Below are 12849 nucleotides of genomic sequence, written 5' to 3'. Positions count from 1 at the left end.
TGCAAAATTCATGCAATTTTTAGGTCAACTTTGGGGGTGCGTATTGTACATAGGTGTGCATTATTATACACGAGAAATTATGGTACTCAAAAATACCTCAAGGGAGGTCGTACAGATAGGTCACTTGGACACGTCAGGCATTTTCACACATTGGCTACATTAGCTGGTGATTTTCAGCTACTCCTCTCCATCAGTATGGAAACCAGAGAGGAAGAGCATGAACTTACGGAAGCGCTCCAATTTAATTGTGGAAAAGTCCTGGAAAATATCACGGCACTTTGTGGGGACCCTTAAACTTTAATACACAGAAGAAGAAAACCAAACACCAGACACTATTACACACAGTCTTGGTGTCACTACAAATGAGCTATGGACTAGTGAACTACACAAACACACACTTATGCTAATGTCAAACTCTTTTTATTGTCTATAAAATCATTTTACGAGGGGTTTGACTATTCATCCACTACATCAGTGTATCAATTTATATTCCTACGATCCAACTGCATCAATCTGTGCTTGGCACATTGGGCTTTCGGATTCAATATATTGATTTAAAATCGTTTTAAAAATCATTCACTCAATTGTATCGATACCAGGAAATAATAAATTTATGCACAGCAGAGTTGAGCGTGTGACTCACCTCGGTGCACATTGCTGCCTTTCAAGCGAACGTAGCTTAGCTCGCTAGCCGCTAACATAGACATGCGTTTGTGATCAACACATCGCTAAGCAGAGATCAAGTGTGAGTGTAAAGTGTTGTGATTATATGTGAAAATGTGTCAAGTAGAAATGCTGATAGCGTTGCTGAATGCCCGACCAAGTGCCGCCGTATGAGAAATATTTGTAGCCTTTTCAAAGAACGATAGGACAAAGAGGGAACAAGTGACAATGTCAACAACGACGCTGTTGTAAAGCCTCACGTCGTCGTGTTACAAAGAGCAGGTTTGTTGACTTGTTTACCTATATGTTTTATTAACACTATACCTAAAAGATTTTCCTTGTGGAAACCTCACAGTGATTTTTTTCTATCCATTAGTATTTGACTGTTTAGAAAAGGGATTCTCAAACCTTTTGGGTCCAGGGACCCCTTACAGTCGAGAATTTTTTTCCAAGGACCCCCTCATTATTATAACACCAATTAAACATCTCTTTTCATGGGACAAAAAAATGACTGAAACAGTAAATACACTTACACGAAACAACAGGAATCTAGGAAATTTCACCCGTACTGTCCAGTATGTTGGTGTTCATTTCACAGCCACGCTGGTCAAATTTTTGGTTAAAAAGTTACTGAATCGATTTTAAGGCACTGAACTATGTGTGTGTGTGTGCGCATAGTGTACAACGAACTTTAGTATTGTCCTCTTTAGAGAAAGTCTAAGTAGTGACTATATTTTCAGTTTAAGTATGCCAATCCCTCGTCAGAGTCGTCAGCGTCCATTGTGTTTACGCCGGTGGCTGCTTGGGTACACGTGAGTTGACTATGTGCGGAAAACGTGCAACACGTCACGTGACGCCATTGCCCCAGACGGCTCCATTTATAAATATTTCGCCTTTTTTTGATATTGTAGTGAGTCGTTGTGTCCATTTTAGTTATGGATAGTTAAGAATATAGTGTATTTCGTCTGTTTTATTATTCATTACTAAAACAAAGGCTGAAAATTGGTCTACACTTATGACATGCACCGCGACTAAATCAAGTGTCTTGGTTATTGACTTGCCTCATGTTCCCAAGCACTGTAGTTTGTTAGTGATAAATATCTGTTGCTTGACTGTAAATAGCATATTTTCATATAAAAGGCATATTAAACTCTGGTTCTCATGAGCAAAAAAAGTAACTATTGGCCGATAACTCAAAGTAAGTGTAATCTGACTATTCTAATATAAAAACGCGTGAGATTACTTATGATGTCACCGGACCACATTTTTTGAGTAATGTGTTACTATGCGTTGCGGGCATCACTGCCTATTAGTTACTATCATGTTATAGAGTAATGGTGTCAAGCTCTCTGTGGTTGCTAACATACATACATTTGTGTAATCATACCGCTTGTTATTTTATTCACAAATTAAGCTTCTTGAATTCATGTCATATGGTCATGATCATGTTAGCATATGCGGGAATCATTCTTCGATATTATATCATCATACAGCGTGTTATCATATTGCTCTCTTACTTAATATTCATACATGCCACGATATTCACACAAAATGCCACATGATTTTGTATTATGTAGTCATGTGAAACTACAGGCTATCATTTTGCCAGTATCCATTGGAAAAATATTTTTTTTTAAACTTCTTAAAACAGGAAATTATGTTTATTGCTTTTATTTCATATTCATAAATTGTGCTACTTGCTAATATATTATCTCATCATCATACTACTGAGACATTTTTTTAAGAGTCCGTAGTAACACGATTTCTAAGTAATACTACAATTTACTTGTGCATTCTCGTGTGTTATATGTTATCACAAGACACATCGAGACGAGGTAACGGCGTTTAAGTCACATCTTTGCCATTGTGCAATGTTTGATCATATGGAGTCTTGTGAGCAGATATGTAAAGAAAGCGACAGCCAGAGACTTGGACACCCCTGGCATAATTGTTCATTTCAAGCATTCTATTGCTTTTACAAACAAGTGTTCCATGGCGAGTTAGGCTCACGTGTGGTTTAATGAGAATGAAAAGCCCCCCGGCTGGGGCCAAGCGTGTCCGAATGACTAATGGCCCACGGAGTGCTGCCCTGTTACGAAGTCGTCTGCCATCACTCAGCATGTTGGGTGCTGAAAACACGTAATGGTTTCAGCATGTCAGCAAGCTGCTCTGCTTGTTTTATATATATATTTTTGCCTCCTTTTCACATTTCTTCCTCCTCTTCCTCCCCCTCTTCTCCATTCACTGACAGTGGTGTTTGGACAGGGAGTGGGCTGGCAGTGCGGGTCTCTGCATGGGCAAATTCACCTAAAGTGACCCTACTGCAGCAGTTACTTAAAATGCAATTTTTTAATAAACAATAGCCTTGGTCTGTCACGATCGAACCTTTTTAGAATCGACTATCCTATAGATATTTTTGTAATTCCCGCCTCCCCCCCAAAAAAATGTTTTCAATTATTATTATTATTTATTTTATTTTTTTTACAACTAACATGCATTTTATTTTCATTCATGAGCGATAAACTTCTTTCCTGAAACTGCGGTACTGAGTGTATGGTATAAACAAAGTCAGCCTTTGCTAAATGATTGGCATTCACGATTAGCATTAGCACATTAGCGATGACCATTTTACGCTAACTACCATTCAGCTCACTCATACATCATGTTATATGTACATTACACATCAAATAGTCACTTACAGATGCGCCTGTCGTTTTTTTACAGGCCCAACAGTGCATCCGTCCATCTGCAACAAATATCCGTGCGGTAAACATTTGGACAGTGCCCAAATGGTTCTGGGCAGCGCAAATTGGTTCCGGAGAGTGCAAATATGCCTTTATTAATACTTTTTATTGCGTCGAGGCAGGAATATTTGCGTCGACTAATTTTTGTGGTCAACTTAGCCAAATAGGCCAACAACAGAGGACTCCTCAAAACTTCAGATAACATCAAAATCAGTGCCCTTCCATATGTTTTAAACACATTTACTATTATACACTTACTTATCAAAACACACTTTAAAGTATTCCTTATAGTGCCTGTTCTAACCCTCTCACTTACAGTTTTTCAACTAAGATGCAAAGTGTACAGGCTAACGGAAATTAGCATAGATATTTTGGTAATTACGAACCCTTAAACAACTGCTACACAGCAGCAAACTGAGCATACAACAATAGTCACACGCACGCAGTGTATTTTTCCTGATAGTCTGCTGACATAGTGCCAAGCTGTTCATCGAGCTGCTTTATCTTCCCTGCTGAATAAGTCACTACAACACCTCATTATGATCAGTTACAGGCAGAGGCCTCCGCACGGCTTGACCGCCGTACCACCTCGCCACTAGTCTCACGGGCCTCGTTTCCATTTGTTAGCAATCACGGTAGACTTTGGTAAGCGCAAAAGGCCAGGACGCACACACCCCAACAGATGGCGCTGTAACCCGCTCGGTCACCACAGGCCAGCGCTTGAGGACCAGATGAAGACTGGCTGTGCTGCGAAGCACATGCAAAACAACATACTGACTCACATTTTATTCCCAAATCCCTTAAGTAGCGTTAAAGCCAAATGTACTTGTTGGATCTCCGTCTGTGTGCAGAAGATGTGGAGCAGTGTTTTTTTGTTTGTTGTTTTGTTTGCTTTCCAGATGCCGTCTTTGGAAACTTCTCTGTGATTTTCAGTGGACTAGTAAAGCGTGACATTCATAACACACCATGTGTCATGACCTTCCAGTGTCTCCAGCAGGGCTTTTAAAGCCAGTCCGTGTCAAATGTGAAAGTATGTCATAATCTATGGCTGACACTTCACTGCTCTTGTTTTCATGCGAACTCCTTTTTAGCGTCAAACTGCCCTGCAGGGACGATTATGTCGATGCTATCTGTCTCATTCCATTAGCAGTCCTCATGATGGAACTGCGTCAGTAGCTGTAGCTACACACCATGTGGATCTGTTTGTGTTAAATTGTGTACCTGTATTAGTATGAATGCAGCTTAATATAGTTCCTGAATTCTTTTCTATGGGCGTGAGTAGGAGCGCTGACATTGACTGGTTTTCTGTTGCACTATTTCTCTTGTCGGAGGAATTAAATTTCCAAATTCCGCAGTTCTGTTTAATGTGTCATAAAGTTGAAATAGAACTCGCTAAAAACTCCCAATTTAATTAATTTCACGGATCAGAAGGGTTTTCTATTCAGCACTCTTCCAATCACAATTCTAAAACGATCTTTCTGAAACATCAACATATTTACTGTCCTCGTTACTGATTTGCGAATTCCTCAAGTTTTATGCTTAATTCTCTGTGTCAATCCAAGAAAACTACCGATTTCAAATCATACAAAATTATTGTTGAAAATTTATCGAGCTAGAGACTTTTCGTCAGTGCATGTTTCACAATTTTGTAGCTCGGAAGAGTTTTCAATTTGGCGCGCTTCCAATCACAATTCCAATTTGCAAACACACTTTACAAATTGCTCAATTGCATATTGCTCAACTTTCAGGCTTAATTATCAGGGTCAAACCAAGAAACCCATTAATTTTGTCAAGAATCAAGATCAGACAAATTGTAAATTCCACATGTACAGTACAGTACATAAATCTAATGAGCCACGTGCCATTCAAACCATAACTAACGGCTACTGTCTGTCCTTTGAAGTAAGTGACAAGGGGTTTGTTGTTTGCTGGGTGAGCGCAAACAACACACTTGTTGCGTACTTTTTGCCATAAACAAGAAACATTCCTATGTGAACAAATCTGTGTGTCTTCTCAACCAAAACTGCGTGCAGAAATATAAGGAAGAGAGGAAATATATCATTTGGAGTGAATTGATTTTGCTGCAATTCAATTTTAAAGTTGCAATATTATTCTGGTTGGGCCTGGCAGAGGGAGTAGATCTCCTCTCCAGCTCATCCCCACACTGTTTGATGTCTGGTTCTTCCACACCAAAGGCATCCAAATATGCCTTGCTGGACCTTGATTTGTGTTTTGGGGCACGTCTTTTCAAAACTGTTGTCCAAAATGTCTGACAAATCCAGATTCAGGGTCGAACTGAGAGGTCTATCCAACCCCTGATTGATTGCTCAATTAAGAGGTTTGTCTTGCCTCTTCTAGATGTCCAGTAGAAATGGCAGAAAACACTCATTAGAACACTGTATACAAGAAGTCCGGAAAGCGCTGCTCAAATGAAGTGGTCCTTATGAGAACCTATTACCAGAAGGGGGAAAATAAGAAAAAAACACAACCACTTGCTTCCGATGCAAACAAAGTCACAAATAAATGACTCTCCTGTGGTCGCAGAAACAAAAGAAAGACGTTGGGGAAGGGGTTGCAGGAAAATAGCAGCAGGTGCTGTGGACTAATTAGCCAAAACCCGTTTGTTTTTTTGCTGGAGGACACTTCAGGTATGGGCTGATGAAGAGTGACCACAAGGCTGGAATGTTTGGGTTGATTGTCAAAAATACAACGGCAACACAATGATAATGATTTTAATAAATGTATGTCTTACAATGTATCTCAAGTCAAGACCAATACTCAAGACAATGGCTAGGTCAATGGAACTCAGAGAATGTCCAAATATCTATCTGTCCCTTCTGTCTGTCTCTATGGCTGTCTCTCTATCATTTATATTGGGCAAGGCCAAGCTCCATTAACTCCCCAATAGGGGTCACGATTGCACTCATCGACCAATACTCAGAATAATGGAAAAGTCTAAGGAACTCAAAAGGAACTCAGTCTAGATCGATCAATCAATCTATCTAGCGCTTATGTTGTCACGGAACACAATAGTCTGTGGGTCTTGAAAGATCGGTCAAAGTGCTCTAAAACGGCTGGCAATATGGGGAACTTTGCTTTGAAAATGGCTGGCAGTGAATGAGTTAAAAAGGTCTTAAAACTTCTTAAATTAGTCTTCCTTATTCCTGCAGTTTAGCTATTCCCACTTCACTCAAAAGTAACACAGAAGTAGTGTAACGCATTACACTTCAGAGACTGTTATATTGTAATATAACTAAAACTTACTTTGAATAGACATCCAACTAGTAATATGTAATGTATGTAGTAATATTTCCAACACTGCAGTGTGTGTCTGAATGCAAAGCCATTCCTCTCTGTGACTCATATTTCATATTTTACGCGTCCTCCTATAGCGATCGTATTTCAACAAAACGAATAGCTTCTAAATGTCCTGCTCCGCCATAAAAACGTCCGGCCCGTCAGACGCACGTTCTTAATAGATGAGGAAGAGAGGGCAGGCAATGCACGTTGGAGCCAGTGAAAAAAGTGCCGTAGATGTTCAACGACGGAGCGGTGAGCGTCAAGTTGCGAGTCGTCTGTGTGTCGTGACGCCTCGTCTCGCGGCTCTTTCATGTGTGGCGCACTTGGAAAAGCGGCGTCTTCCTATGAGGGGCCGTCGTGTCACACACACTACGCAAAACACTCTCATACACACTGCTGGAACGCTCTTACAACCACGAATGAAACATTCTCTCACACTCTACTGAAACACATACAAGTGTTTTTTTTTCCACTCATAAGCACTATGGAAAAGGTCTCACACACTACTAAAATGCTCACACACACTAACGACATTTTTCTGCTCACACACACACAACTGAAACGCTTTCACAAACACTACTAAAATGCTCTCTTGCACACTACCGAATGTTTTTCAGTCATATACACTACTGAAACGCTCACACACACGCACACACACGCACACACACACACACTCCACACCACTGAAACACTGTCACACACACACACACACACACACACACACACACAACACTGAAACACTGTCACACACTACTGAAACGCTTTCACACATGCACACATACAACTAAAGCACTCTCACACGAAATACTGAAATGCTCTCACACCCGACTGAAATGTGTGTTTCAGTATATTATTGAGCATATTTCAATATGTTAGATGAGATGTGAAAGGATTTGTTGTGAATGTGAGAGCGTTTCAGTAGTGTGTATCCGAGTGTTTCAGAAGTGAGTGCCAGAGGCCCCTCATATCTTTCAGTCATTCTCGAGGAGGCAGACGCCACTGTCTGTGTGTGTATGTGTGTACGTGAGTGTGTGTGTGTGTGTGTGTGTGTATGCGTGTGTGCGCTGTATGCTAACTAAATGAGTAGGGAGGTAAAAGCAAGGCCAAAGCTATAAAGTCTATGTGAGTCCCTTTGAAGTGCATGTCAAGTACATTTGTGCGCTTCCTTTTGTGTATACATTTAAAAAGATGCAAGGAGTGGACTAGTACGCCGATGCCATCTCTGTACACATTTGCACAACAAAATACATCGTGTGTTTTAAGTGAGACTTTATGTGTGGTATGTGTGTCATTGTGGTATAATATATCTGTTGTATAATTTGATTAAAAAAAACAATTCTGAAGTTCTTGTGTTTGTATCATGGCTGTGGCCCTCCAATGTGGAATTTGTATTTTCTCCCAATGCTTCTATCTGCTATGCTATGCTTGTATCCATGATGGATGAATGGAGGTTTCTACTTGTTTTTTTGTTCACATTACCATTGGCTATTTTGTCTTGGTTGACAACGGAGATATGTTCCAAATTTGGTACATAGTAAGTCAGAACGAAACCGAGTCTGTATCGCTACCCTTTGCGAACGCAGCAGTAAAGTCATAATTACAGTCAATATTTGTATGAAAAACACTTCCAGGCCATAAGTATAAAACAATCTAAATGAAAAGCTGAACGTGCCTTCTTGTACCACGTAATGACATATTCTTCTTACCCCGTTGCGCAAACTAGTTTATTGCGTGTAGTTCGCAACCTCATATGTCTGTACCGTCGTAAACACAGACCCCCTGTAGTGTGTTTTATGTTTTACCCATTTTACATTACAACTTATTTTCACTGTGAGATGTCCCGCCTTTTTTTGATCTACAATGGCTAATTTTCCCACATTTTCCGTTTGAGATGGGCAAAATCAGACTCGGGTTCAGACGGAGGTGGATTTAATAAATGCAACAACAAACTATAAACCCCAATTCCAATGATGTTGGAACGTTTTGCAAAATATAAATAAAAACAGAAAACAATGATTTGCACATCCTTTTCATATGCTACAAAGACAATATATTTAATGCAAATGAGAATATGAACAAAAAACAAAAAATTAACAAATGTATGCAACCATAAGTATGTTCTCAAGGCGCTTTTTTGTCTTACTCTTCCAGGTCTACCAGATGGACCAGAAAATTGACTCGGTTCTCCAGATCCTCACTGAGCAGTTCCCGCCCAAGCCCGAGCTGGCGTCCAGGCCCTCCATCCGCGGGGTGACCATCCAGAAGCTTATGGGTGATAGCATCGACGAGGGGCCCTAAAGGGGCCTCTTTATGAGTTTTGTCATTGACTTATGAACACTTCAGAACCTGAAACACAAAAAGGAGATATCAAGGGCAGGAATCACGGTGTGGAGAGAAAGACAAACTACCGCAAACCCCTTTTGGGCTCTTATCTTACCATCTAAATCCCGTTACATTCCGTGGCACCTTCCAAAGCCGTGACCCCCTCTGCCATTTATTTTCATGAAGGGAATTTATGTGTGCCCGCTCTTCTCTTCCTGATATTATTCCGAAGCTAACGAGCAAGCAATCAAAGCACTGACATTCCACAAATGGGAGTCCATGCTGCGGCGCAGGCATTCCACAAATCATTGTATTTATCTTGGCACCGTCCCGTACACACACACACACACGCACACACCCACACAGCCATCTAGATTTAGACTGTGTTTGTTAGACTTGATCGACTAACAGGGAGGAGGATTTCGTTCAGCCCACGCTATCGTGTCCTGTTTGGAAATATTACTTGCGCTGAAGCAAATTAACAAAAAAAAAAAAAAAAAAAAAAAATGGCCGCAGTATAGACGGACCTCTTGGCAGAGGTCTGTTTGCTTGGGGACTGTCCAAATGTCCATCAATCATCTTCAAGCAGCACCATTGGGAATCTTTTTTACATCCTCCAGGAAACCGCTTTAAAAGGCTTTTTGAAGTTTCACTGAAACTTGAATAACTTTGGTCCAAAAAGGGAACAAGAATTCAGTATACAAACAAAAACAGGGTGCGACGACTTACACAAAAGGCCATTTGTGCCGCAATGTGCTATCATATAAATAAAGGGGTGTTAAAACTGCTTGCAAGATTTGAAAGGATCCTCACGCTAACGTTTAAATGTAATTCTCCAACGTGGCCATTCATTATGGCATGCGGTTATGAAAGTGTGATGTTGTGATAAATAGTCACAGAGAACACTATCCAGCTTCAAGAAAATAGCAGCACTAGCAATGCCAAGCTAGCGTTAGCACTGTCAACAAGCCGGCGTTAGCCACGGCTGCTACATTGGTAGCATGACTTACTCGTAATGGATTGTTATGATAACGCTAAATGTTTGAAGGTTTTTTGGGGAATGTACTGTCAATTAAAAATTTAAAAAGAGGTGACATTTACCTGTCGAGGAGATAAGTTGCTAATTCCACGTTGCTTCTGAGTCCTCTGCTGCCTGAGGTCTCTCCGTTCTGCTTCTGTTTGCTAGTCTCACTCCTCTTTTTTTGGGTAAACAAGAGCGTGGCACTGAAAAAAAATTGAATTGGGAGGTGAATATTCACGGACATGTGACTCTCTCTCTCTCTCTCTCTCTCTCTCTCTCTCTCTCTCTCTCTCTCTCGCTCTCGCTCTCTCTCTCTGTTATTAAGTGATAACCGCCACCTAGCACGATAGAAAAAAGACAGAACGACTAAAACTAATCTAGTCAACCAGCAGGGGACAGAAGAGGAAGAGGAAATCTCAGCCAAGTTCGAGCGGCCTAGTGTGCGTACCCCCCTGATGCTTGGCATCAGCTGATCTTAGTCCATGTTTTCAAAGTTTTTGTGTGTTTTCTTTGGCTTTTTCTTTGTGTGTCGGGCTAAAAATACAGTACTCATCAAAAGTAATGTTCACTTCATTGTTTTTTTTTGCGTTACTATTCACAACTCTTAATTGTCGAACTTATTTTGACGGTCTGCTAAAGTGTTACTTAATGTATTACCTGTACAGTATTTAAAAGTTTCATGAACGTCCTCTCAGATTCGGTTTGGTTTGGGAGGGTCCGCCATGCTGCAACTGTAGCTCGGCCTCATTTATTTATAACCCACACAACAGAGGTGGGCAATACATTTCTTTTTCTGCGCTAGCACATCTTTTCACCATGTTGCTGTGGTTAAATGAACAATTAGTATAAATAACAGTAAACCCCAGTTAATCTGGCAAAGGGACCAAAAGAAAAAAAACAAGTCATTGGGTAAATGTGTATATTACCTTTATTAAAAGTACAAATCCTAAACATACCGCATACTATGATCATTTCAAACTCCTTTTACATTACCCTTGAAAACAAATGGCTAATGGATCATTTTCTTTTGCTTTTAAATAGTTCCTTAGCGGAGCAAAAACAACCGATCGAGGCAAGCGTCAAAGTCTCTTATAATTTCTGATACCAACCCAGGCTAAACTTGCCTCCTCAATTGCATGCAAATATATGATCCCACAACACTTTAATATCATTTCAAACTCATCTTTTGAAATTACTCTTCAAAATAATGTGTACATGCATACGCTGCGAAGACTCTCCATAAATTCTACTAACAAAAAAAAAAATTTAAAAATTAATTAACAAAAAAAATAAATTTGGGTCCTCCCTGACATACAAAGCTTGTCTGTCAGTTGAGATCTATCACTCCAACGTACTTCCTTGACACCAATTACTACTTACCTAATACTCAGGGCTTTGGCGCCATTTTGTGGCATCTTGGGGTGTTAGTGAACGAACAAAAAACGTAAATTGTTGAATCTTTCAGAGAATAGCTCACAATAGGTTCCACATTTTAAAAAAAAAATGGTTGTGTGAATTTGTGAATAGCAAACCGCGAATAGGTGGGCGTTTACTATGTTATTATATTTATCTCCTTGCTTGTTTTAAAAAATGCGTAAAAAAAATTCAATAAAAATAATCTGACCCTCTTGTCCACTTTCCTGTACAACTTTGTAAGACATGTAAATAGAAACATTGCCTTATTACACTGTATTTATTATCATGTGGAAACATCAGTGCTGGAACTGGAGTCTGCCTGCTTCTTGCGAACGATGAAAAACACGAGAGCGAGGCTCCAGTGCCGCAGATGGATGGAAATGATTGTAAATGATACTCACGCACACCCTCTGCACTGTAAATAATAAAAAGGAAAGGGGAAAAAACGGTCCATTTCATTACACGCTGGCCTGCTCTCTTAGCGTCGGGGGGGATCTCCTCATCCTCTCCTTAATTTGCTTCCATGCGGGAGGTGAAACTTGGCGTGGTTTTCATTTGAATCGAATCAAGCCCAACGTTGTGCTAAATTTCCTGTCGCACAGCAATCCCAACAAAAGGGGAAAAAGAACACTTCCCCTGAGCCTACTTGGAACTTCCAATATTCCATAACCCCCACCCCCCTCCCTTCATTTTTTTGTCTCATATTACCAGTCCGACTCCATTATAAATGCCTTCAAAGGCCAAAGACAACTGGGGATGTCCCAAGATCAGCATGGAGGCGTGGCGAGGGGAAGGACGGAGGGTCATCCCTGGAGATCGTGGAGGAAGAGGTGAGGCGGGAGCAAGACACGATACGCGCCAAGCCACTTTCAATTAGCTGGACAGATGACACGGACTGGTCGTGGGGGTCATAGCTTTTTGAGCTCGCCCGTTGCTTTCATCTCAATACGAGACAGATCCCACTTCAAAAGATCTCAGACCTTCACTAAACATGCATCCGAGGGAGGACGCGAGGGCCACGCTGTCGCGCGCGGACGCTGGATATGTATCCGATACGAGTGCAGAATGTACGCTCAGGTCACGCTCATCCGACCTACACGTCATCAAAAGGCGCACAAGCGTCAACACAGACACGCCACAAAAGCAATGGCGGATGAAGGAGCAGTCAACAGTGGTGAAAGGAAGATGCTTTTTAGTTGAAATGTGCATCATATGCACCAACACCAGGTCGTAATACAGTACCTCGTGATAGAAACAAAACATCCTTGTTTTCCTGAAACGCAGCTTCTGATCTTTAAACGGACAAATCTGCACCAAATGTTAACCGATTACCGCAATCTATGCATCGTTGGAAAGCATTTTTAGTGCCTTTTCAGAAACATA

General features: G+C 40.8%; 1 protein-coding gene across 3 annotated transcripts in view; it reads left to right on the top strand.

The window, feature by feature from the left end:
* Nucleotides 1–12321, top strand: part of kcnq1.2 (potassium voltage-gated channel, KQT-like subfamily, member 1.2) — a 187646-nt gene extending 175325 nt beyond the window's left edge. For all 3 annotated transcript variants that reach the window (XM_061677972.1, XM_061677974.1, XM_061677973.1), the window contains exon 19: nucleotides 8859–12321. In XM_061677972.1, coding sequence (XP_061533956.1) covers nucleotides 8859–9005 — 147 coding nt within the window. In that variant the 3' untranslated portion in view covers nucleotides 9006–12321. The remainder of the gene's footprint in view (nucleotides 1–8858) is intronic.
* Nucleotides 12322–12849: the final 528 nt, after the last annotated feature.

This window comes from Phycodurus eques, chromosome 5 (genome assembly GCF_024500275.1).
Source record: "Phycodurus eques isolate BA_2022a chromosome 5, UOR_Pequ_1.1, whole genome shotgun sequence".
NCBI lineage: Eukaryota > Metazoa > Chordata > Actinopteri > Syngnathiformes > Syngnathidae > Phycodurus > Phycodurus eques.
Note: the sequence above shows the minus strand (reverse complement) of the source record. Positions and strands in the feature narration are given on the sequence as shown.